General features: G+C 38.0%; 1 protein-coding gene across 1 annotated transcript in view; it reads right to left on the minus strand.

Annotated features, from left to right (window-relative positions):
• Window positions 1-27,960, minus strand: part of LOC128635642 (alpha-N-acetylgalactosaminide alpha-2,6-sialyltransferase 1-like) — a 289,952-nt gene that overhangs the window by 204,508 nt on the left and 57,484 nt on the right. Inside the window, exon 4 of the mRNA XM_053688731.1 lies at window positions 4,689-4,857. Coding sequence (XP_053544706.1) covers window positions 4,689-4,857 — 169 coding nt within the window. The remainder of the gene's footprint in view (window positions 1-4,688; window positions 4,858-27,960) is intronic.

The raw sequence follows: 27,960 nt of genomic DNA on the forward strand, positions 1-27,960 counted from the left end.
ATAGGAGGAGTTATAAAGAGGGTTATATGGTGTAATAGGAGGAGATATAGGGAGGGTTATATGGAGCAATAGGAGGAGTTGTAGGGAGGGTTATATGGAGCAATAGGAGGAGTTATAGTGAGGGTTATATGAAGCAATAGGAGGAGTTATAGGGAGGGTTATATGTTGCAATAGGAGGAGATATAGGGAGGGTTATATGCAACAATATGAGCAGTCATAAACACAAACCTCAAACTGGAAAACACATTATCATACACCATGGCCTGCTCTGTTGGTGTAACTTATCTGCTGAGTGCTGGTGGAGGGTTATTAAAAATAACCCTCCTACCCCCACCTCACAAAATTATAAAGTATCACATTCACTATATGGCCAAACAAAAATGATTTCCAAATTCCTATTCCTTATGTTACTTGCCCTTGCAAATGATGTAGAGTCTAACCCTGGTCCAGCAACAAATTCCATTCCTAGCCTTCCAGCTAAAAAAGGCCTCTCCTTTGTGCACTGTAATATCCGCAGCTTACTACCAAAAATCGATGCACTGCAAGCTTGGTGTTCACATTACAAGGCCAAAATTATTGTGATCTCTGAATCGTGGCTAACCGCAAAAATACCTGACTCTGCCATTGCAATACATGGGTATTCATGCCATAGAAATGATAGAGCAAAGAGAGGAGGCGGCATTGTAATTTATGTTTACAATTCCACAAAGTACACTCCCTTACACAAATCTAGCTCTCCTGCCACCTTTGATTTTATTTCTGGCACAATTGAGATCCCGTGCAGTAAATCAATCATTGTTGCAGGAATCTACCGCCCACCTAGCTCCCCTGTGCATTCCCTTTCAGCCATAGCCCATCTCCTTAGTGAAACCATAGCTCAAAACCCAAAAAGTTAAATTTTGGTTTTTGGAGATTTTAATATTGATTGGCTGAATCCAAAAAATAATAGTTGTCACTCGCTGTTTAAATCTTTGCAACTAACGCAATTAATCTCCTCCCCAACTCGCATAAACATCAAAAGCCATAATCACACCCTGCTCAACTGGATTCTCTCCAATCCAGGAGGCAGGTGTTCTCCCTAACAATTTCAGTGACCACTGCTTAGTGTACTGCGTGCGCAAAATAAAGGCAACTAAATCCTCTCCCAAGGTTAAAATCACCAGATCCTTCAAAAAATGTAATCTTCAATCTTTTCTAATTGACATCCAGAACCTCCCCTGGCACAGATTAAACCTAATCCCTGATCTAGACTCTGAACTCCTACAAGTTTGGAATTTACATGCCCCGCTACGTAAGATGAGAGTAAAAGGAGCACACTTGAATTGGATCACAGCTGACCTCATTCAAATGTACCAGTTTCGGGATTCATTGTGGTCAATGTTCAAGCATACAGGCTCTATGAACGATCACTGTGTATATAGACAATGGCGAAATATATGCTCTAAACAAACAAAATTGGCCAAGGCCCAATATTTCTGTGAAAATCTAAACAATAACATATCAAACCCTAGAAAGTTTTGGAAACTCATAAATAACTTACCAAATCCTCCAATCCACTCCCAACCCCCCACTGTCAATGTGGACAACCATACCCTGCAACTCCCCTTAGAATTAGCAAATGCCTTTAATAGTTATTTTGTCAGATGCTCCACCACCCTGATTGACAAACTAATAAATGACACGCATCCTGAAACTACAAATGTGGATCAGGCCCCACTAAATCAGCAAAGACCCAATATAGAGAAGTTCAATTTTAGACCTGTACCCATCAATGTCATTAAGAAACACCTTAATAATCTAAAAATGAAAAACCAGTCTGGACCTGACCAAATCCCAGCAATGCTGTTGAAGCTCAGTGCGCCGGCAATTGCTAAACCGGTCACAACCCTAATTAACGAATCCTTGGTGTCTGGATACATACCCAAACTTTGGAAAACTGCAAGAGTAGTGCCTATCCATAAAAGTGGGGAGTTAACCTTGGTTTCTAATTGTCGCCCTATATCTTTGCTACCAGTATTGTAAAAAATCTTAGAAAAATGCGTCCATACGCAATTGTGTGAGTATTACCAACAATCTAACTATCTGATCCCTGATCAATCAGGTTTTCGCACTCCACTCCACTACAACTGCCCTCCTAAAAGTTTGCAACAACATCCAAACTGGCATGGAACAAGGAGACCTAACTGGAGCAATTTTCCTTGATTTTGCAAAGGCCTTTGACACAGTAAACCATGACATACTACTGCTCAAAATAAAAAACTCTGGTATTGCTGATCGTCCGTTAACCTGGTTTCGATCATATGTATCGGATCGATCACAATATGTCTCCATTTCTGACAGCGACTCCCTCCCTCTCCCAGTCACGTGTGGTGTACCCCAAGGTTCCATTCTCGGCCCCCTACTATTCACATTATTTATAAATGATCTGCCTAATGTCTGCAAATCCTCAACTGTACACATGTACGCAGATGACACGGTAATCTATGCAAACAATTCCGATCTGCCGCAGCTGCAGTGCTCCAAGACCAGTTCACAGAGGTAGAAAAGTGGATCTCAAAAAACAAACTCTTCCTAAACACTGAAAAAACTGTCACAATGATCTTTGGAACGGGACCTAAATTACACAAATTACAAAATTCAATTGCACGCTGACCACAGTCCACTCTTTTAAATACTTAGGTATGTTGTTAGACCCCAATCTATCTTTTGGCCTCCACATAGAAAAACTTGCATCTAAACTTTATCCAAAACTAGGTGCCCTGTACAGAAACAAATCCTGCCTCAGCCCTACAGTAAAGGAAAAGATTGTACAGCAAATGCTGATGCCTATCATGGATTACGGGGATGTAGTATATGCACCTGCACCGCAAACTCACCTTGTATTTTATTGTACACTATTCTATCAATGCAATGTTTTGTGGACCCAGGACATACTTGAAAACGAGAAAAATCCTGGTAAAATATTTTATAAATAAATAGATGTTATAGGAAGAGTTGTATTGTGTGTTATATAGGGCTATAGTAGGAGATATAGGGAGGGTTATATGGGGTATAGTAGGAGTTACAGGGAGGGTTATATAGGGTATATGAGGAGTTATAGGAATGGTTATATGAGGTTTCCGGTAAGAGCTTTATTGAGTGTTAAAAATGGCTATAGAGGAATTATAGGTAGGATTATATGAAGCAATAGAAGGAGTTATGGGGGTTTATATAGCAATATTAGAAATTATAAGGAGGGTCATATGGGGCTACAGGTGGAGTTATGGGGAAGGTTATATGGGGGACAGGATCGGTTGTAAGGAAGTTTATATAGGACTAAAGTAGGAGTTAAAGGAAGGGTTACACGAGGTTAGAAGAAGAACTATATAGAGTGTTATATATGGCTTTAGTATGAGTTATAAGGAAGTTTATATGGGCTATAGGAGGAGTTATGGAGAAAGTTATATGGGGTATAGGAGGGGTTCTAAAGAGGTTTATATAAGGCTATAGCAAGAGTTATAAGGAGAGTGATATGGGGCTATAAAAGGAAATATGGGGGATTATATAGCAATATGATGATTTATAGAGAGGGTTATATGGGGCTGTAGTAGAAGTTATAGGGGAAGGTTATATGGGGTACTGGAGGGTTATAAAGAGGTTTATGTAGAACTATAGTAGGAGTTAAAAGGAGGATATGTGGGGTTACAGGAAGAGCTATTATAAGTGTTATAATTATATGGCTATAGTATAAGTTATAAGGGGGTTATGTGGGGCTATAGTAGGAGTTATAGAGAGGGTTATATGGGGCTATGGGAGAAGATATATGGAGGGTTATATGGGGCAATAGGAGGAGTTATGTAGAAGGTTAAATGGGGTTATAAGGAGGTTTATATAGGACTTTAGTAGGGGTTAAAGGCTAGGTTATATGGGGTTAGAGGAAGAGCTATATTGAGTGTTATATATGGCTATAGTATGTGTTATACGGAGGGTTATATAGAGCTATAGGAGGAGTTATGGAGAAGGTTATATGGGGTTATAAGGAGGTTTATGTAGGACTTAATCAGTTATAGGGAGGGTTATATGGGGCTTTTGGAAGAGTTATAGGGCGGTTAATATTGGGGTAAAGTAGGAGTTACAGGGAGGGTTATATGGGGGTATATGAGGAGTTATAGGAAGGGTTATATGAGGTTACAGGAAGAGCTATATTGAATGTTATATATGGCTATAGTATGAGTTATACAGATGATTATATGGAGCAATAAGAGAAGTTAATGAGGTTTATATGTTAATATGAGGAGCTATAGGGAGGATTATATGGGGCTATAGAAGGAGTTATGGAGAAGGTTATATGGAGTATATGAGGAGTTATAAGAAGGTTTATATAGGACTATATTAAGAGTTATAGGGAGGGTTATATGGGGTTATAGGAGGAGTTATGGAGAAGGTAATATGGGGTATAGGAGGGGTTATAATGATGTTTATATAGGACTATAGTAGGAGTTAAAGGAGGGTTATATGGGGCTATAGGAGGAGTTATTGGGAAGGTTTTATGGGGATATAGGATGGTTATATGGAGGTTTTTATATGGCTATAGTAGGAGTTACAGGGAGGGTTATATGGGGAGGTGTTGAAATTATGTGAAGTAACATAAAAAAATTGATATATTGATAAGTTATAAGGAAAGCTAAATGGGTCAATGTGATACTCACCTGTGTAATTCAATTCCATCCACCCATAGGGTGGGATAAAGTGTCCCAGCCTTTTCCATTCTTTGTGACTCCAGTGATGTCTGTCCATAAAAATGGTAACTTTGGGAAGAACAAGTTCTTTCAGCCAAGAAGAATTAAGAGCCTTGATTTTTACTGAGATGGGGCAGCTCTGCTGAGAGATAAACATCAAACAGTAAATGTGAGAACATTAAAGGGACAGTCTAGGCCAAAATAAACTTTCATGATTCAGATAGAGCATGTAATTTTAAACAATTTTCCAATTTACTTTTATCACCAATTTTGCTTTGTTCTCTTGGTATTCTTAGTTGAAAGCTTAACCTAGGAGGTTCATATGCTAATTTCTTAGACCTTGAAGCCCACCTCTTTCAGATTGCATTTTATCAGTTTTCACCACTAGAGGGTGTTAGTTCACATATTTCATATATATAACACTGTGCTCGTGCACGTGAAGTAATCTGGGAGCAGGCACTGATTGGCTAGACTGCAAGTCTGTCAAAAGAACTGAAAAAAGGGGCAGTTTGCAGAGGCTTAGATACAAGATAATCACAGAGGTAAAAAGTATATTATTATAACTGTGTTGGTTATGCAAAACTGGGAAATGGGTAATAAAGGGATTATCTATCTTTTAAAACAATAAAAATTCTGGTGTAGACTGTCCCTTTAAGACATGAATGATACAACAGATTAAGTGTTTGTGTCTGGCCCACAAGCATGACAGCGTAGGATAAACATAGTCTGCATCAAGGCTGGAATTGCCTAACATGACACCAGTAGAGGTCCTGGTGGGCTACAGTAGCTGGGGATGGCCAGCTATAATTTAAGGGGGTGGTGCTGCTAGTAAGACAATTCCACTGTATCGCCATGGGGGAGGGCAAGGGGGGCATCTGCATCCCCTGGATTTTCTCCCACACCTGGAGTACAAACTGCATAAAAAAAGACAATTGAAGGTCCATTTTTTTTTCAAATTCCCCTTAATGTAACTCCATTTTAGAGGCACAATAATCTGGGAGTTACATAGCATTTATGGTTCACTATTTCTCTCTCAATATTGTGCCACTGCGGTTCTGGACTATAATTTCCAGCATGTACAGAGTACAGTGGTGGGGAGTGGGCTTCCTAGAAGGCATAAAGTTTTGCATGAGGTCACGCACCCTCCACCATGCTGTGTGTTTAGGTACCATGAACCATGTAGGGGGATTTCCACTCCCACCACCTTTAACAGCAGCAAAGAATAAGGTATCTCAGTAATGGCAAATGTGCTTTGACTTAACACTTTGGGGCCTAGTTATCAAGCCGTCAACCTCAAATACGCTGCGTATTCCGCAGCGTATTTGTGGCGAGGCTGATTCGCCTTAGTTATCAAAGGCTCGAGACCGGCAAAAGTAGAATTTTGTGACGTAAACTTCGATCCGCCGGACTCAGTCCGACACCGATCGATTCTTACGTCACTCCAGATGTTCCGCACACAAGTGCGGCACAATCTCACTACTTTTGCTAGTTATCAAAAAACTAGCAGGTACGCTCGGCACTTTTACGGCCCAGCGTACCTGGTTTTCAAAGTGCCAGCCTGGAGGCGGCGGATCCCATAGGAATCAATGGGAGTCTGACCATAGCGAAAGTACAAGTTCGCTGCTGCCAGACATCCCATTCATTCCTATGGGAGCTGTCTACACCTAACACCCTAACATGTACCCCGAGTCTAAACACCGCTAATCTGACCCCCCCTACACCGCCGCAACTACATAAAGTTATTACCTCCTAAACCGCCGCTCCCGGAGCCCACCGCAACTATAATAAATGTATTAACCCCTAAACCGCCGCTCCCTGAACCCGCCGCAACCTATATTAAATGTATTAACCCCTATCCTGCCCCCCTACACCGTCGCCACCTATAATAAATTTATTAACCCCTATCCTGCCCCCCACTACGCCGCCGCCACTGTAATAAAATGATTAACCCCTAACCTAAGTCTAACACTAACCCTAACGCCCCCCCTAACTTAAATATTAATTAAATAAATCTAAATAAATTAACTCTTATTAACTAAATGAATCCTATTTAAAACTAAATACTTACCTTTAAAATAAACCCTAATATAGCTACAATATAAATAATAATTATATTGTAGCTATCTTAGGATTTATTTTTATTTTACAGGTAACTTTGTATTTATTTTAGCTAGTTAGAATAGTTATTAAATAGTTATTAACTATTTAATAACTACCTAGCTAAAATAATTACAAAATTACCTGTAAAATAAATCCTAACCTAAGTTACAATTAAACCTAATACTACACTATCATTAAATTAACTAAATAAACTACCTACAAATAACTACAATTAAATACAATTACATAAACTAACTAAAGTACAAAAAATAAAAAAAGCTAAGTTACAAAAAATAAAAAATTAAGTTACAAACATGTTAAAAATATTACAACAATTTTAAGCTACTTACACCTAATCTAAGCCCCCTAATAAAATAACAAACCCCCCCAAAATAAAAAAAATCCCTACCCTATTCTAAATTAAATAAATTTCAAAGCTCTTTTACCTTACCAGCCCTTAAAAGGGCCATTTGTGGGGGCATGCCCCAAAAAGTTCAGCTCTTTTGCCTGTAAAAGAAAAATACAACCCCCCCCAACATTAAAACCCACCACCCACATACCCCTAATCTAACCCAAACCCCCCTTACAAAAACCTAACACTAATCCCCTGAAGATCATCCTACCTTGAGTCGTCTTCACTCAGCCGAGCCACCGATGGAACTGAAGAGGACATCCGGAGCGGAAGAAGTTAATCCTCCAAGCGGCGCTGAAGAAATCTTCCATCCGATGAAGTCATCATCCATGCGGCGCTGAAGAAGTCTTCGATCCGGCCGATGTCATCTTCAAAGAGGCGCTGAAGAGGTCTTCTATCCGGGCGAAGTCATCTTCCAAGCCGGGTCTTGAATCTTCCTTCCGCCGACGCGGAACAACCTTCTTCACCGACGGACTACGACGAATGACGGCTCCTTTAAGGGACGTCATCCAAGATGGCGTCCCCTCAATTCCGATTGGCTGATAGGATTCTATCAGCCAATCGGAATTAAGGTAGGAAAAATCTGATTGGCTGATGGAATCAGCCAATCAGATTGAGCTCGCATTCTATTGGCTGTTCCGATCAGCCAATAGAATGCGAGCTCAATCTGATTGGCTGATTGGATCAGCCAATCGGATTGAACTTGAATCTGATTGGCTGATTCCATCAGCCAATCAGATTTTACTACCTTAATTCCGATTGGCTGATAGAATCCTATCAGCCAATCAGAATTGAGGGGACGCCATCTTGGATGACGTCCCTTAAAGGAGCCGTCATTCGTCGTAGTCGGTGAAGAAGGTGGTTCCGCGTCGGCGGAAGGAAGATTCAAGACCCGGCTTGGAAGATGACTTCGCCCGGATAGAAGACCTCTTCAGCACCTCTTTGAAGATGACATCGGCCGGATCGAAGACTTCTTCAGCGCCGCATGGATGATGACTTCATCGGATGGAAGATTTCTTCAGCGCCGCTTGGAGGATTAACTTCTTCCGCTCCGGATGTCCTCTTCAGTTCCATCGGTGGCTCGGCTGAGTGAAGACGACTCAAGGTAGGATGATCTTCAGGGGATTAGTGTTAGGTTTTTGTAAGGGGGGTTTGGGTTAGATTAGGTGTATGTGGGTGGTTTGGTTTTAATGTTGGGGGGGGGTTGTATTTTTCTTTTACAGGCAAAAGAGCTGAACTTTTTGGGGCATGCCCCCACAAATGGCCCTTTTAAGGGCTGGTAAGGTAAAAGAGCTTTGAAATTTATTTAATTTAGAATAGGGTAGGGATTTTTTTTATTTTGGGGGGGTTTGTTATTTTATTAGGGGGCTTAGATTAGGTGTAAGTAGCTTAAAATTGTTGTAATATTTTTAACATGTTTGTAACTTAATTTTTTATTTTTTGTAACTTAGCTTTTTTATTTTTTGTACTTTAGTTAGTTTATGTAATTGTATTTAATTGTAGTTATTTGTAGGTAGTTTATTTAATTAATTTAATGATAGTGTAGTATTAGGTTTAATTGTAACTTAGGTTAGGATTTATTTTACAGGTAATTTTGTATTTCTTTTAGCTAGGTAGTTATTAAATAGTTAATAACTATTTAATAACTATTCTAACTAGCTAAAATAAATACAAAGATACCTGTAAAATAAATATAATTCCTAAGATAGCTATAATATAATTATTAATTACATTGTAGCTATCTTAGGGTTTATTTTACAGGTAAGTATTTATTTTGAAATAGGAATAATTTATTAAAGTATAGTGTAGTGTTAGGTGTAATTGTAACTTAGGTTAGGATTTATTTCACAGGTACATTTCTCTTTATTTTAGCTAGGTAAGCTATTAAATAGTTAATAACTATTTAATAGCTATTGTACCTGGTTAAAATAAATTGAAAGTTACCTGTAAAATAAATATAAATCCTAAGATAGCTACATTATAATTATTATTTATATTGTAGCTATATTAGGGTTTATTTTAAAGGTAAGTATTTAGTTTTAAATAGGATTCATTTAGTTAATAAGAGTTAATTTATTTAGATTTATTTAATTAATATTTAAGTTAGGGGGGCCTTAGGGTTAGGGTTAGACTTAGGTTTAGGGGTTAATCATTTTATTACAGTGGCGGCGGCGTAGTGGGGGGCAGGATAGGGGTTAATAAATTTATTATAGGTGGCGACGGTGTAGGGGGGGCAGATTCGGGGTTACTAGGTATAATGTAGGTGGCAGCGGTGTCCGGGAGCGCCGGTTTAGGGGTTAATACATTTATAAGAGTTGCGGCGGGGTCTAGGAGCGGCGGTTTAGGGGTTAATACATTTATAAGAGTTGCGGCAGGGTCTAGGAGCGGCGGTTTAGGGGTTAATACATTTATAAGAGTTGCGGCAGGGTCTAGGAGCGGCGGTTTAGGGGTTAATACATTTATAAGAGTTGCGGCAGGGTCTAGGAGCGGCGGTTTAGGGGTTAATACATTTATAAGAGTTGCGGCAGGGTCTAGGAGCGGCGGTTTAGGGGTTAGTAACTTTATTTAGTTGCGGGGGGCTCCGGGGGCGCCAGTATAGGGATAGAACAGTGTAGTTTAGTGTGAGTGCTTAGTGACAGGCTAGCAATAAAGCTGGGAAAAAGCCGAAGGGCAGCGAGATCGGATGAGTGATAACTCTCACAGTCCGCTGCTCATCGCCCCGCGGCTTTTTGACAGCTTTATTTGATAACTTAGGCGTATTTTTTTCAGGTCCGCGGCGGCGAAGGTAGGCGAGCTTAGGCGGACGTATTGGGCCGGCGAAGCCAGAAAAGTAGACGGCTTGATAACTAGCCCCCTTTCTGTGCAGAGTCCTCCTACTCACATACTGGATTAGTTTTTTTAAAAGCTTTGCCAATAGCACAAATAGAGGAATGTTTATTTTGTATATTTAAGGTAATGTATACTGTTAGCAATTTTAGGCTTTATATGTATAGGTTGACTTATGTTGGTTCTTTTTTGTTTAATTTTGATTATGTTTTACTTCTTTATAACTGTATAATGCAACAGAACAAAGAGGCAAGGCACTAAATAATAAATAAAACTATATTCTCCAAAAACAAAAGTGAATTTAAGTTTACCAGATAGTGACTCCAAAATGTATAGTGTACTAGTAAATTTCTGTACTTTCTCCTATGAGCTACAAGTATTAGTCACAAAGTATTTCCTTGTAAGTTCTATTTCCTAGACCTTGTACCATTTAGTAGCCCTTTGTTGAATGGTTTCTAGTTTCTAGTCAGGTCATACTGTGAGACAGTGACACACTATTGTGAGTGTCTTCTCCAGATCACACTATGGATAATCATTTTCACACTGTGAAAGGGCATCATGAATTACATTAGGTTGTAGGGTGCCTGTATAGCAACAATCTGGTATTTTGCTTATTACAAACTAATATCATTTAATTCTGAAAAAAAATATTGGGGGGAGAAGTATCTCAGTAATTCCCTATATAAAATTGGGGCGTGAACATTCTACGGACTCAGGGGAAATAGGAAGTTTATAATTCTTTATCCAGTGACTTCCAACAAACAGTTTATCCCAAACTTTCAGGCTTCAAAGTTGTTCTCCATTCATGGGAATAAATAGAAAAACAGTACATAGTCTAATGCTGTTGGTAACAAAATAAACTGGAGAAGTAGACAACCCAAGGTATTGACCAAGGACCATATTAGTATATTAGATGCCACTACTAAAAATAAATTGTTAACTTTTTCTCAAACTTTAGGTTTCTCATTGAAATTATTTAAACATAACTACTGCAGTCATATGGTAAATGGTTGTAAAAGCTTCTATGTGATCCCCTTTGTACAGAAATAGCAGACGTATTTGGCTTTGCCATTGCTTTTTGGCAATTAGAATGTTGCTAATTGCAGCTGCGCACCTTACTTGAAATTCCTGGCAGTGAAGGGGTTCATCAGTTAGCTTGAAACGTTAGTTTTTTAATCAGAGTAGAAATTACCCACCCACCTGACACCTCCCACTCCCTCCCTCACCCCCCACTGGTCACCACCATCTCAAGTACTGGCAGACACTTAAACAAAACACTAAAAGTAAAATTAAAATATTGTATATACATATCAGTGTTCTCGCTAGAAAATTTAGCAAGCCAGGTGGCATTAAGACATAGCCGGGTGAGGGCATGGTAATATTTTCTAATATTATATCATTTTCTGCTATCTTGCATAATTTAACATAAATATTGTCTAAACTTTAGCCATGTGGTCAGTTAAATCAGCCGGATTGGTGCACCCGCTAAATGGTTCTGGGAAGAATACTGCATATTGTCATCAATTTCAGAAACCCACTTATCTGAAGGGATCATGGAAATACAATTCTTTAGAGAGAAAGATATTGTAGCTTAATTATAAAACATACTCTTGTCAGTATTAAAGGGACACTAAACCCAAATGTTTTCTTTAATGATTCAGATAGAGCATGCAATTTTAAGCAACTTTCTAATTTACTCCTATTATCAATTTTTCTTTGTTCTCTTGCTATCTTTATTTTAAAAGCAGGAATGTAAAGCTTAGCTTAGGAGCCGGCCCATTTTAGGTTCAGCACCCTGGATAGTGCTTGCTTATTGGTGGCTACATTTGGCTAACCAATGAACAAGCGTAACCCAGGTTCTGAAACAAAAATGGTCCGGTTCCTAAGCTTTACATTCCTGCTTTTTAAATTTAGATAGCAAGAAAACTAAAAAAAATTGATAATAGGGGGTCGATTTATCAAAGGCTTTTGCCCCCTATGACTTCAGGTTCTCACAAGAGAACCTGCAGTCCGTATTTAACAAACAGCACTTCCCTAACTTTTCACCACCTCTTAGGTGGCAAATTTCAGTTTCCCTGGTCTCGTCCGACCGGGGAGATTGACAGCTCGTGCCCGAGCGTGGCTGAGCGCAGGTAGGGGGCCATGTTGCACAAGAGCGCAAAATTGCGTTCTTGTGAAACTTTGAATTCCGGCAGCAGAATTCAGCTGGCCAGAGGCGAGCTGCAGCGTACAGCGACGGGTATGTGTGCCACTGTCCACCGCAGCTTGATAACTCGACCCCTAGGAGTAAATTAGAATTTTGCTTAAAATTGCATGGTCTATCTGTATCATTAAAGAAAAAAATTGGGGTTAGTAACCCTTTAGGAATATACTTATGTATATAGCTAGCTAAACAAATACACTTTAGAAAGAAATGTTTAAAGGGATAGTAAACACCAAAAATGTTATTGTTTAAAATAAAGATAATCCCTTTATTTACCATTCCCCAGTTTGCATAACCAACACTGTAATAGAAATATACTTGTTACCATTGTATTACCTTGTATCTAAGATTTGTTATTTATATGAAGCACATGAACTAACACCCTCTAGCTGTGAAAGAAATGTCAAATGCATTTAGATGACAGGCAGCCTTCAAGAGCTTAGAAATTAGCATATGAGACTACCTAGGGTTAGCTTTCAGCTACGAATAACAAGAGAACAAAGCAAATTTAATGATAAAAGTAAATTAGAAAGTTGTTTAAAATGAATTGCCCTATCTGAATCATGAAAGTTTAATTTGGACTTTACTATCCCTTTAATAGCCATATCCGGATTATTAACATTCTTGCACCCATTACTTCTACCATATTTGAAGTCTTTCTCTAGTAAAGTAATTTTAGGTTCTTCACATTAATTGTCTTTTCAAATTTGGTGCCCTTTTAAATAAAATCTTTGGGTGGTCTTGTAACAAACAGATCTTTAATCAGAGTATTGTTTTAAGAACATCCGAATGTTTGTTTTTTATATTGTAAAATGTCTGTCATTACCTAAGGTGTAGTTAATAACTTGATCTATAAATTCCTCTTTATATTTATTTCCTAAAAACCTTTCTTTCAAGATTTTTTTGGTTTAAAAAAATATTTATTTTTTCAGTACAATTTCTTTTTACTCATTAGCATAATCTTTTTTATAAAAAAAGAAGTGTTTGACTTAATGCTGTCATTTTCTTCATAAATCATCAAATCCAGAAAAAAATATTATTCCTATTGTATTATTGGCCAATCATTTATGTTTAAAAATGTCATATACTTCTCTAAACTTTCTGTGGACCATTTCCATACAAGGAATAGATCATCTATGTATCTTCCATAGGACAACAGATTTGTGTTCCAGTCATGATCTGAAAACACAAAATGCTTTTCCCAACTAGCCGTGTACACGTTGGCATAACTGATTGCAAATCTGATGCCCATTGATGTTCCCTGTATCTGAAGGTAATATTCATTATTATACCAAAGAATTTTGTCTCAAGTTTAAATTGTAAACCTTGTAAAATAAATGAAGATGTTTTGCTGAAAAGGAGGTGTTTTCCCCAAAGATTATTTTATTGATTAAAAAAAGAGATATGAAACAAAACGTTTTGTTTCATGATTCAGATAGATAGATATATAGATACAGTGGGGCAAAAAAGTATTTAGTCAGCCACCAAATGTGCAAGTTCCTCCACTTAAGAAGATGAGAGAGGCCAGTAATTTTCATCATAGGTATACCTCAACTATGAGAGACAAAATGTGGAAATCACATTGTCTGATTTGGAAAGAATTTATTTGCAAATTATGGTGGAAAATAAGTATTTGGTCAATATCAAAAGTTCATCTCAATACTTTGTTATATATCCTTTGTTGGCAATGACAGAGGTCAAACGTTTTCTGTAAGTCTTCACAAGGTTGTCACACTGTTGCTGGTATGTTGGCCCATTCCTGCATGCAGATCTCCTCTAGAGCAGTGATGTTTTGGGGCTGTTGCTGGGCAACACGGACTTTCAACTCCCTCCAAAGGTTTTCTATGGGGTTGAGATCTGGAGACTGGCTAGGCCACTCCAGGACCTTGAAATGCTTCTTACGAAGCCACTTCTTCATTGCCCGGGCGGTGTGTTTGTGATCATTGTCATGCTGAAAGACCCAGCCACGTTTCATCTTCAATGCCCTTGCTGATGGAAGGAGGTTTGCACTCAAAATCTCACAATACATGGCCCCATTCATTCTTTCATGTACACAGATCAGTCATCCTGTTCCCTTTGCAGAGAAACAGCCCCAAAGCATGATGTTGCCACCCCCATGCTTCACAGTAGATATGGTGTTCTTTGGTTGCAACTCAGCATTCTCTCTCCTCCAAACACGACGAGTTGTGTTTCTACCAAACAGTACTACTTTGGTTTCATCTGACCATATGACATTCTTCCAATCCACTTCTGGATCATCCAAATGCTCTCTAGCATACTTCAGACGGGCCCGGACATGTACTGGCTTAAGCAGGGGGACACGTCTGGCACTGCAGGATCTGATGTTACTGATGGTAGCCTTTGTTACGTTGGTCCCAGCTCTCTGCAGGTCATTCACTAGGTCCCCCCGTGTGGTTCTGGGATGTTTGCTCACCGTTCTTGTGATCATTTTGACCCCACGGGTGAGATCTTGCGTGGAGCCCCAGATCAAGGGAGATTATCAGTGTTCTTGTATGTCTTCGATTTTCTAATTATTGCTCCCACAGTTGATTTCTTCACACCAAGCTGCTTGCCTATTGCAGATTCAGTCTTCCCAGCCTGGTGCAGGTCTACAATTTTGTTTCTGGTGTCCTTCAACAGCTCTTTGATCTTCACCATAGTGGAGTTTGGAGTGTGACTGTTTGAGGTTGTGGACAGGTGTCTTTTATACTGATAACAAGTTCAAACAGGTGCCATTAATACAGGTAATGAGTGGAGGACAGAGGGGCCTCTTAAAGAAGAAGATACAGGTCTGTGAGAGTCATAAATCTTGCTTGTTTGTAGGTGACCAAATACTTATTTTCCACCATAATATGCAAATAAATTCTTTCCGAATCAGACAATGTGACTGGATTTGTTTCCACATTTTGTCTCTCATAGTTGAGGTATACCTATGATGAAAATTACAGGCCTCTCTCATCTTCTTAAGTGGGAGAACTTGCACAATTGGTGGCTGACTAAATTCTTTTTTGCCCCACTGTAGATAGATAACAACTTTCTCATTTACTTCTATTATTATTTTTTCTTCGGTCTCAGTATCTTTTGTCAAAAAACAAGGACATAAGCTTTGGATCCGGCCCATTTCTGGAGCACTATATGGCAGCAGATTTGCAAGAATGTTATCTGTTTGCAAGAGCACTAGAGGGCAGCACTATTTCCTGCCATGCAGGGGTCCAGATGCTACCTAGGTATCTCTTCAACACAAAATAACATGGCAACAAAGCAAATTTAATAACAGAAGTAAACCAGAATATTTTTTTTAAATAGCATGCTCTGTCTGAATCACAAGAAAAACATTCTGGGTTTCATATTGCTTAAATTCCTTTATCTTTTTTTTATGTATATTACGTGTTTAGTGAAGTTACGTTTTTTTTTTTCTTTCTTTAATATCCCCTCTTTTAGAGCTCTATCAAAAATGCTTGTTGTTCTTGCTAATCTACTGTCATGGATTACTTTTTAATAATGTGTATGTTTTTCATTTATTTTTCACAAAAAAATAAATGCCAAAACAAGGGGTCACAATCTAAAGTTAGAGGGTAGGAGATTCAGGAGAAATTTGAGGAAGCATTTTTTTACAGAAAGGGTGGTGGATTCATGGAATAAACTTCCATTTGAGGTGGTAAACACAAAGACTGTAAAGGAATTTAAAAATGCCTGGGACATGCAGACGGCTATCCTAAGGAAAAAGTAACCTGTAATATGGGTAGACTTGATGGGACATGCACAAGGCTATCCTAAGGAAAAAGTAACCTGTAATATGGGTAGACTTGATGGGACATGCACAAGGCTATCCTAAGGAAAACGTAACATGTAATATGGGTAGACTTGATGGGACATGCATAAGGCTATCCTAAGGAAAACGTAACATGTAATATGGATAGACTTGATGGGACGTGCCCAAGGCTATCCTAAGGAAAACGTAACATGTAATATGGATAGACTTGATGGGACATACATAAGGCTATCCTAAGGAAAACGTAACATGTAATATGTGTAGACTTGATGGGACATACATAAGGCTATCCTAAGGAAAAAGTAACATGTAATATGGGTAGACTTGATGGGACATGCACAAGGCTATCCTAAGGAAAAAGTAACATGTAATATGTGTAGACTTGATGGGACATGCATAAGGCTATCCTAAGGAAACAGTAACATGTAATATGGGTAGACTTGATGGGACATGCATAAGGCTATCCTAAGGAAAAAGTAACATGTAATATGGGTAGACTTGATGGGCCTTTTTGGTTCTTATCTACCGTCAAATCCTATGTTTCTATGTTTCTATGTCTTACATCCATTGTCATTTAACTAAAATTCAATAAAGAATTGAACAAAAGGATACTATGGTAGCACTCCTAAGACTCTATGAACAATATATGTAGGAGAACTTAATAGGACATATAGGTTAAAAAATATTAATCTTTATTAGAACATATTTAAAAAATGGGTTCGATTAAAACTAAAATGTTAGCAGAAATTACTGTCAGTTTAGTATCTGACTAGTAAAGGGTTGGTGCTGGTAGTAACATAAATGTAGGCTCAAAATTGGATGTACTCAATTATTCCTTGTATATTAGCAGAATAACTGAAGTTATCAGTCTACCAGATAATAATCATATGTCACAAAGAATATTATATGCAAATTCTGGTAGTTCTCCACTAACGCCTTAGTGCTTGCAGGTTCTATTATAATATTGGAGCTGAAATGATATCAGTTCCACATTATTGCACTTATAATATCAATATTGGCATGAATAGTTCTCTTTGTAACTATTGTTAAACAACATGTGTCACCAAGTATATTATATGCAAATTCTGGTACTTTTACACCAAGGTCTTAGTGCTTACTAGATTCCAATATAGTATTGGAGCTGGGATTATATCAGTTCCCCTATTTAGCAATTATAGTATCAGTATTAGCATGAATTGTTCATTTAGTAAAATTTGTTGAACAACATATTGACATATTAGATTATCTGGTAGATATATTTGCAGATAACATCTAATCCCAGGTATAGTGTCAAGCTATAATATGGCTTATGAATTCACACTTTGTTAGCATATAATGTTAATTTTCAGCGTGATTGGTGCATACTTAATATATTGGAAACGTTCGCCTCATGTTTCTGAATCTTTCAAAATATGGTGCTTATTATATTTTATTTTTTTGTGCTTATTATATTTAAATATGGTTCTAGAATTAAACCACCAATATCTCAGGTTCAAATTCTTGATAATAACACCAATAAAAGACTCCGGTAAAACAGTTGATCATATGAGACCACTATTGTATTGTATCATAACAGAGAGTACCAATCCGTTTATATAGAGATTGGAGAATCAGCCTTAACTGGTATTAACAGCTGTTTCCAGCCAAATAAATAATGTTCAATAGTATAGCTGTATAAACGCTATAGTACCAAAATTTTGTTGGTGTACATTCATTTATTTATACAGGATTATTGTGATATTGTTGTAAGGCTAATATAATATAATATCCGTCTTCACAACTTTCCTGTTAAATGCTAGTAACTGTATAAAGCGGATTATATATCACTATTGGCTGATACAACATGGAGACCGGTTACAGCTCACATGCTGATTTTACAAATAACTGCTATAAATTTTGCTCCAAAGAGGAACCAACACAAGCCCCAATATTGAGTGGAAATTACTTCTACCACAGATCCACAATCCCCCAAATAATTCCTGCTAGCAAGTTTTTAAAATTAGACTATAGAGCTCCCATCAGCCCACTCCCCTCTCCCTGACATGTTTTGCCGGGCTCCCTGCTTTTTCAAAAGCGAGGCGCCGCTTACGCGGCGGCTTTTTGTGTCCTATGCTCCGCCTCTCAATTAAGTTGTGGCCAATCAGTGCCCTAGAATATCGGGCTTACTCAGGCAGACAGTTTCGTTTGATTGATATGGAAAGCATCCAATGGTAGCCCTGAATATCCGATACAATGTTATTATAGTATTGTGTGTAGCGGTTCTATGGTTGTATACTTGTCTGCTCATTCTATAATAAGATGAACTGATCAGAAATAAAAAAAGGAGAAAGGATAAGTGTGCTCCCTATTATAATTAACATAGGTGATAACCAGTGATACAAACGAAAAATCAAAACAGTGGTGGGTTCCATTATTAAAGTAACAAAAAATAAAATGAGAAATAAATACTTATTTTTGACAATTATGTGCTTTTTCAAAAATACTTTTAAGTGAATGTGATTGTCAAATTATATTAATACCATCAAGGTATTGTGCTTAAATTAAATTCTTTATTCTTAAAAATACTATATAGAAGAATAATATGTGTGACATTAATGTTCTTAGAGTTTGTGTCTTCTGTTATATATAAAACAGAATTACATGTGTACCTTTAATAAGTTAATATGCATATCTTTTTTTGTATTTTTATCATTTTTAGAATGTGTCAAATCTGATATTATTTATATAATATTGATGTGAATTATAATGTTCTAGTGCTACGGGTCTAAATATGGACCCATATAGAAATTAAAATCTCTACTTATGCTTATCTCCTGTTAGTATAGGATACTAGCCATAAAATCTACCGCTAATGAATGATACTTGTACCACTGTCGATTTAAAAAAAGTATTCTCATCCGTATTTATTGCATATTTTATAGGTAGGAGAAAAAATTATTATGTTTGTTTAATCCATTAGGCTGTACCGAATTCAACAGGTATATCCACCGACTTTCCATCCTTAAAAGAAGATTCTCAATGTCTCCTTCTCTGATTCCTAATCTTACCCTCTGAATCCCAAAACATTGGAATTCAGCGGTACTTGCTTTATGGTATTTGAGGTAGTGGGATGCCACTGTCGTTATGATTTTTTTGGCTTTGATATCTTTTTCAGCATTCCTAATATTACTTAGGTGTTCAAACATTCTCGTTTTCAATTGACGGGTGGTCATACCAACATAGATGTTCTTACATTTACATGTAATACCATATATTAGACCTTCTGTATTGCAATTGATGTGGCTGGTGATTTTATGAACTTTCCCAAATCTATCTGAAATGGATTTGAGCGGCAAGAGGTGTTTGCCGATTGAACAATTCCTACATTTAAAGTTACCCATCGAGAGGGGATTGATTTTTCTCTGTTTCTGCTCAAAATGACTAGGACTGAGTATATCTTTCAAGTTCTTAGACCTCCTATATCCTAGTTGTATTCTGTCTCCTATGACTGAATTTAATATTGGGTCCGTCTTGAGGATTCCCAAATGTTGGTTAAGGATCTTAACTACCTGTTTAGTCTGAGGTGAATACGTCATGATGAGTCTAGTAGTTTTATCATCTTCTTTCACTTTTTTGTGTAGTAATTGCTGTCTCTCCGTGAGTTCAGCTCTGCGTTTGGCTTTTTTGATCAGGCGATTGCTATAACCTCTTGCTTTCAGTCGGTTTTGTAACTCCATTGCTCTTTGTTGGTATGTTTCTGGATCTGAGCAATTTCTTTTAGTCCTAAGAAATTCTCCAATGGGGAGGGATCTTACTGTATGTGGACAGTGCGCACTTTCTGAATGGAGCAAACTGTTCGTAGCTGTCTTTTTTCTGTACAAGTCAGTAGTAATGTAACCATCTTGATTTTTGATGATCTTTAAATCTAGAAAAATGATGCTCTCAGTAATTTGTTCCCATGTTAGTTTAATATTGAGATTATTGGAATTTAGTTTGATCAGAAATTCATCTAGTTTATTTTGGGGGCCTCTCCACAGGAAAAACACATCATCAATAAATCTCAGCCATAGTGGAATGAATTCCACATATTCCACATTGATGTCAGAGAAGACAACATGTTGCTCCCACCAACCTAAAAATAGGTTAGCATAGGTGGGAGCACATGCCGTCCCCATTGCCGTTCCTCTCGTCAGCAAGAAAAACTGCTGATTAAATACAAAGTAATTGTGATATAACACAAAGTTCAGCAGTCTGATTCTAAACTCATTGTGTGCTTTATCTTCTTCAGAAGATTCTGATAGGAAACTTTGGACCGCTTGAATTCCCAATTTATGATATGATCAGCTGTTATTAGTATAGTGTCCTTCTCCAGTTTAAGATTATTAAGATGTTGTAGAACCTCCATCGTGTCTTTCACATGAGATGGTAATTGTGTCACAAAGTCACGAAGTCTAAAATCAATATACTGACTAGCTTTCTCAGTAATATTGTTTATTCCTGACACGATGGGTCTACCTGGAGGACTAACAGCATTTTTATGGATCTTTGGAATCATGTAAAATGTAGCTATTTTTGGATTTTCCACCCATAGGAATTTTTTTTCTTTAGCTGTTATCACATTGTCGTCTTCCGCTTCCAATATAATACGATTATACTGATTGAGAAATTGCTCCGTAGGGTTGAAAAATAGCCTTTCATAGCAATCTTGGTTTCTCAGCTGTTTGGATGCTTCCTGTAGGTACATTTCTTTTGGCCAAATGACCACATTGCCCCCCTTGTCTGAATTTCTTATTATAACATCATCCCAAGTTCTCATCTCTTTAAGAGCACTCATTTCCTGAGTAGTTAGATTAGTAGAGATAGGTATAGCTGTGAGCTCAGCTATTTCTTTACTGACTATTTGGTTATATACCTAAATATGTTTAGAGGCAGACATTTTTGGCACATATTTAGATTTCTTTCTGATCTTAGCTCTCCACTCTTCATTTGTTGAAGTTTCATTACCATTAAGTAGTTCCTCCATAATTTGTAATGTTATATGATCGTCTTCTGTCAGAGTTGAATCACCAGTATCTATTTCAGTTGGTACTTCATCGTCTTTCATATATTGAATTTTTAAAAGAAGTTTTCTCAGAAATAGCTGTACATCTTTTGTAATTTCAAATGTATCCAGTTGTCCAGATGGGCAAAAGGTCAATCCTTTTGCTAAAACATTTCTATGATCTTGACTCAGAAGTTTTGTGGATAAATTGATGACCTGCATTACGTCATCCTTATCTGGGAGAATGGGCTTGTTGATCTTTTGTAAGGTTTCCACCTGTTGTTCTTTCCTTTGTTCTCCTTGTTTCTTTTTATTTTGGGCTTTGCCCCTCCCTCCTCTTCTGGTGGGTCTCCTCGATGTTCTGAACCTTCCTCTAAAAAATCCTTTCTCTTGCGTGCCTCTTGTCTAGTTCTTATCTTTATTGATGTTGAGGGCAATTGGGGATTCATTATCAGTGTTGTCTGACTCGCTAGTTTCTATTTCTGATGCGTCACTGTTAATAACATGAGTTCTAGGTAATTGGGGAACATCTTTCTTAGGGATCTCTTTTTTGAACTTTCTCCCCCATTTGTATACTCGTTTGTTTTTAAAATCATTTATGTCCCTGTTTGGTTTTGTTTGTTTGGTTGATTTGATTTCAGCTTCGTATTTATCTAGTTTACTCTAGTTTCAAATTCAGACAGTGTTTCATAATTTTTGAGTTTCAAGTTTAACTCATTAATTTCTGTTTCTAGCAAGTCATATTCTGTAGTATCATGTTTTATGAGTATCCTCATTAATTTAGTTGAGCATTCTGATAATGCTTCCTGCCATTCATTACTGAGACTCGGATCTTTAAATTGGAAGGCTGGAAAGAATTGTATTCTCAAGCCTCTGGGTATAAGCTTTCTTAAGATGTATTTTTCAAAAAAGTGCTTATTCCACCAGATCTTATCCTGTTTAAAATAGCTTTTATGTAGGTCTCTGAGTGTATATTCCATCTGGTTTATTAGACTCCCACCTTCCCCAGAGTTGGAGACACTGAAAACTTCATTGAGATCAGTTATTCTTTTCTGTTGTCTGTTCTGTCTGTCTTGTTCATATGTATTGGCTATTTTGGTTTGAATAATTTTTAGTGTGCTCTATCAAGAAGAAGCCTATTGCTAGGTAATAGATAATGTTTATAAAGAAAAAGTTTGATGGCACCACTACAGATAAATGGAGTCTTATCACCATTCACAATTAGGACAAATTGGCCTAAAAATAAAGTATTTAATTGTGGTGAGGTGCTTAGTATCTACAGTTACTTATCACCATGTTTCTATGTTTCTATGTCTTACATCCATTGTCATAATGTTTTTTTATTTAAAGGGACAGTCTGCCCAAAATTTTTTATTGTTTAAAAAGATAATCACTTTCAGACAGGTTACGAGTTTTGCGTTATGAGTGGCTCGCTAATAAGCAAGTTATTTCCAGCGCTCACCTTTAATAGTGCTGCTATTACAGGTTTGCAAAAGTCCGGTGTTTGAGGGCGATATGGCTGCATTGAGCTCCATACCGCACACAAATACCAGCACTGCTTTGAGCTGCTTTGACATGCTTGTGCACGATTTCCCCATAGACATCAATGGGGAGAGCTGGCTAAAAAAAAGCCTAACACCTGCAATGACGGAGCATAAAGCTCCGTAACGCAGCCCCATTGATGTCTATGGGGAAAGAAAATGTATGTTTACACCTAACACCCTAACATAAACCCTGAGTCAAAACACCCCTAATCTGCCGCCCCCGACATCGCCGACAACTACATTACACTTATGAACCCCTAATCTGCCATCCCCAATGTCGCTGCCACCTACATAAATTTATTAACCCCTAATCTGCCGCCCCCAATGTCGCCGCCACCTACATAAATTTATTGACCCCTAATCTGCCGCCCCCAATGTCGCCGACACCTACATAAATTTATTACCCCTAATCTGCTGCCCCCAATGTCACCGACACCTACATAAATTTATTACCCCTAATCTGCTGCCCCCAACATTGCCGCTGCCATTATACTAAAGTTATTAACCCCTAAACCTCTGGCCTCCCACATCACTAACACTAAATAAATATATTACCCCCTAAACCTAACCCTAAGTCTAACCCTAACGTAGCCCTAACCCTAATACCCCTAACTTTAATTTAATTGAAATAAATCTAAATAAAACCTACTATTAATAACTAAATTATTCCTATTTAAAACTAAATACTTACCTGTAAAATAAACCCTAAGCTAGCTACAATATAACTAATAGTTACATTGTAGCTATCTTAGGTTTTATTTTTATTTCACAGCTAAGTTTGTATTTATTTTAACTAGGTAGACTAGTTAGTAAATAGTTATTATATTTTAACTATTTAAAATAAATACAAATGTACCTGTAAAATAAAACCTAACCTGCCTTATCTAAATTACACAAAATAATAAACACTAAATTACACAAAATAAAAAAAGAAATTATCAAAAATAAAAACAAATTACTCCTAATCTAATAGCCCTATCAAAATAAAAAAGCCCCCCCCCCCAAAATAAAAAAAACCCTAGCCTACATTTAACTGCCAATAGTCCTTAAAAGGGCCTTTTGCTTGGCATTGCCCCCAAAAAATCAGCTCTTTTACCTGTAAAAAAAAAAATACAAACAACCCCCCAACAGTAAAACCCACCACCCACACAACCAACCCCCCAAATAAAATCATATCTAAATAAACCTAAGCTCCACTTACATTTTAGCTCTTTTACATTGCCCAAACCCTAAGCTAAAAATAAAACCCAACCAATAAACCCTTAATAAAACCTAACACTAACCCCCGAAGATCCACTTACAGTTTTTGAAGACCGAACATCCATCCTCATCCAGCCGGGAGAAGTCTTCATCCAAGCGACAAGAAGTCCTCAATGAAGCCGGGAGAAGTCTTCATCCAAGCGGCAAGAAGTCGTCCTTCAGGCGGGCAGAAGTCTTCATCCAGACGGCATCTTCTATCTTCATTCTAGAATTCTATCAGCCAATCGGAATTAATGGGTAAAAAATCCTATTGGCTGATGTAATCAGCCAATAGGATTGAGCTTCAATCCTATTGGCTGACCCAATCAGCCAAAGGGATTGAGCTTGCATTCTATTGGCTGTTCCAATCAGCCAATAGAATGTGAGCTTAATCCTACTGATTGGATCAGCCAATAGGATTTTTTACCCTTTAATTCCGATTGGCTGATAGAATTCTATCAGCCAATCGGAATTCAAGGGACGCCATCTTGGATGACGTCCCTTAAAGGGAACCTTCAGTGTACGGCTGGGGCCGTATGAAGAGGATGCTCCGCCCCAGATGTCTTGAAGGTGGAGCCGCTCCGCATCGGAAGGATGAAGATAGAAGATGCCGACTAGATGAAGACTTCTGCCCGCCTGGAGGACGACTTATTGCTGCTTGGATGAAGACTTCTCCCGGCTTCGTTGAGAACTTCTTGCCGCTTGGATGAAGACTTCTCCCAGTTTCATTGAGGACTTCTTGCCGCTTGGATGAAGACTTCTCCCGGCTGGATGAGGATGGATGTCCGGTCTTCCAAAACTGTAAGTGGATCTTCGGGGGTTAGTGTTAGGTTTTATTAAGGGTTTATTGGCTGGGTTTTATTTTTAGCTTAGGGTTTGGGCAATGTAATAAAGCTGAATACCCTTTTAAGGGCAATGCCCATACAAATGCCCTTTTTTAGGGCAATGGGGAGCTTAGGTTTTTTATGTAGGTTTTTATTTGTGGGGGGGTTTGTGTGGGTGGTGGATTTTACTGTTGGGGGGTTGTTTGTATTTTTATTTGCCAGGTAAAAGAGCTGATTTCTTAAGGGCTATTTTCAGTTTAGTTTAGGCTAGGGGTTTTATTATTTTGGCAGGGCTTTTTTATTTTGATAGGGCTATTAGATTAGGTGTAATTAGTTTAAATATTTGATCATTTCTTTTTTATTTTGTGTAACTTAGTGGGGGGGGTTTGTAATTTAGTTAATTGTATTTCATTAATGTCATTTATTTAATTTTAGTGTAATGTTAGGTTTAACTGTAAGACAGGTTAGGTTTTATTTCACAGGTAAATTTGTATTTATTTTTACTAGGTAGTTAGTAAATAGTTAACTATTTACTAACTAATCAACCTAGTTAAAGTAAATACAAACTTTCCTGTGAAATAAAAATAAAACATAAGCTAGATACAATATAAGTATTAGTTATATTGTAGCTAGCTTAGGTTTTATTTTACAGGTAAGTATTTATTTATTTTTAAATAGGAATAATTTAGGTATTAATTGTAAATTTTATTTGGAATTATTTTAATTATGTTAAAGTTAGTGGGTGTTAGGGTTAGAGTTACGTTAGGGTTAGACTTAGGGTTAGGTTTAGGGGTTAATAACTTAAGTATAGTGGAGGCGACATTGGGGGCAGCAGATTAGGGGTTAATAAGTGTAGTTAGGTGGCGGCGATTTTGGGGGCAGCAGATTAGGGGTTAATAACAGTATTGTAGGTTGCGGCGATGTTAGGGACAGCAGATTAGGGGTTAATAAGTGTATGTAGGTGGCGACGACATTGGGGGCAGCAGATTAGGGGTTAATAATATTTAACTAGTGTTTGCGATGCGGGAGTACGGCGGTTTAGGGGTAAATATGTTTATTATAGTGGTGGCGATGTCCGGAGCGGCAGATTAGGGGTTAATAATTTTATTTTAATGTTTGCGATGCGGGAGGGCATAGGTTTTGGGGTTAATAAGTAGTTTATGGGTGTTAGTGTACTTTGTAACACTTTAGTTATGAGTTTCATGCTACAGCTTTGTAACATAAAACTCATAACTACTGACTTTCAGGTGGAGGTACAGATATTGTAGTTATAGGCTGTACCACTCACTTTTTGGCCAGACAGGCAAACTCGTAATACCGGTGCTATGGAAGTCCCATTGAAAAAGGACTTTTTGAAAGGTGCAGTAGTTGCGTTGCGTGACGGCCAAAAAGGTGTGCGGTACAGCTATACCTACAAGACTCGTAATAGCAGCGGTAGTGAAAAAGCAGTGTTATGAGCAATAACGCAAAACTCGAAATCTAGCTGTTTATATTATTAGCCATTCCCCAGTTTTGCATAACCAACATGGTCATATTAATATACTTTTTAACTTTTTTATTTTTTATTTTTTTAAACTTATTTTTTATTGAAGTTTCAGAAAGCACAAAGAATACAAAATACAACATTTGCCCAATCATCAAATTAACACAAAAGTACAGCACAACAGTGTTGACACCCCTTATATCTGTTAGGCTAGTGGAGGAGTAACTGAACTATATATCAAGGTAAATCATACATTTTTAGGGCTCACAGAAATAAACATAACCATAGTAATATCATAAGGTCAGCCTTAACCTGTAGAAACCTATGTTGTGTCTGGGGGGGTGTCAAATATATGCTTGGGCAAACTGAAGTGAAACTTCATTTTATATTTGAATTATTGTAATCTGGTCTCCACATCTCTAGGATGAATAAAATGAGGATTGCTGCGATGATGTGGGGAGTTAGCTTGTAGGGTGACCATAGGTAGGTCATAGAGCACTGGAAGGAAGAGGGATTACAGTGGGCCAAAGCCACTCGAGTTGTGGGAGGGGGAAGGGACGGGGGAGGAGAAAGCTGGGGGGCGGAGCCTAATTTGGAGGGGCTGCAGTATGGGTTCGTATATAAATCTATGTATGCTAAATATGTACATAGTAGTGGCTAAGCTAAGATAGGAAACTATGGCCTAGATTTAGAGTTCGGCGGTAGCCGTCAAAACCAGCGTTAGAGGCTCCTAACGCTGGTTTTGGGCGCCCGCTGGTATTTGGAGTCAGTGATTAAAGGGTCTAACGCTCACTTTTCAGCCGCGACTTTTCCATACCGCAGATCCCCCTACGCCATTTGCGTATCCTATCTTTTCAATGGGATCTTTCTAACGCTGGTATTTAGAGTCGTTTCTGCAGTGAGCGTTAGAGCTCTAACGACAAGATTCCAGCCGCCTGAAAATAGCAGGAGTTAAGAGCTTTCTGGCTAACGCCGGTTTATAAAGCTCTTAACTACTGTACCCTAAAGTACACTAACACCCATAAACTACCTATGTACCCCTAAACCGAGCTCCCCCCACACCGCCGCCACTCGATTAAAATTTTTAACCCCTAATCTGCCGACCGCCACCTACGTTATACTTATGTACCCCTAATCTGCTGCCCCTAACCCCGCCGACCCCTGTATTATATTTATTCACCCCTAACCTGCCCCCCACAACGTCGCCGCCAGCTACTTACAATAATTAACCCCTAATCTTCCGACCGCAAATCGCCGCCACCTACGTTATCCCTATGTACCCCTAATCTGCTGCCCCTAACACCGCCGACCCCTATATTATATTTATTAACCCCTAATCTGCCCCCCTCAACGTCGCCTCCACCTGCCTACACTTATTAACCCCTAATCTGCCGAGCGGACCTCACCGCTACTATAATAAAGTTATTAACCCCTAATCCGCCTCACTAACCCTATCATAAATAGTATTAACCCCTAATCTGCCCTCCCTAACATCGCCGACACCTACCTTCAATTATTAACCCCTAAACTTCCGATCGGAGCTCACCGCTATTCTAATAAATGGATTAACCCCTAAAGCTAAGTCTAACCCTAACACTAACACCCCCCTAAGTTAAATATAATTTTTATCTAACGAAATAAATTAACTCTTATTAAATAACTTATTCCTATTTAAAGCTAAATACTTACCTGTAAAATAAATCCTAATATAGCTACAATATAAATTATAATTATATTATAGCTATTTTAGGATTAATATTTATTTTACAGGCAACTTTGTAATTATTTTAACCAGGTACAATAGCTATTAAATAGTTAA

The sequence above is a fragment of the Bombina bombina genome, chromosome 1, assembly GCF_027579735.1.
Source record: "Bombina bombina isolate aBomBom1 chromosome 1, aBomBom1.pri, whole genome shotgun sequence".
Taxonomy (NCBI): domain Eukaryota; kingdom Metazoa; phylum Chordata; class Amphibia; order Anura; family Bombinatoridae; genus Bombina; species Bombina bombina.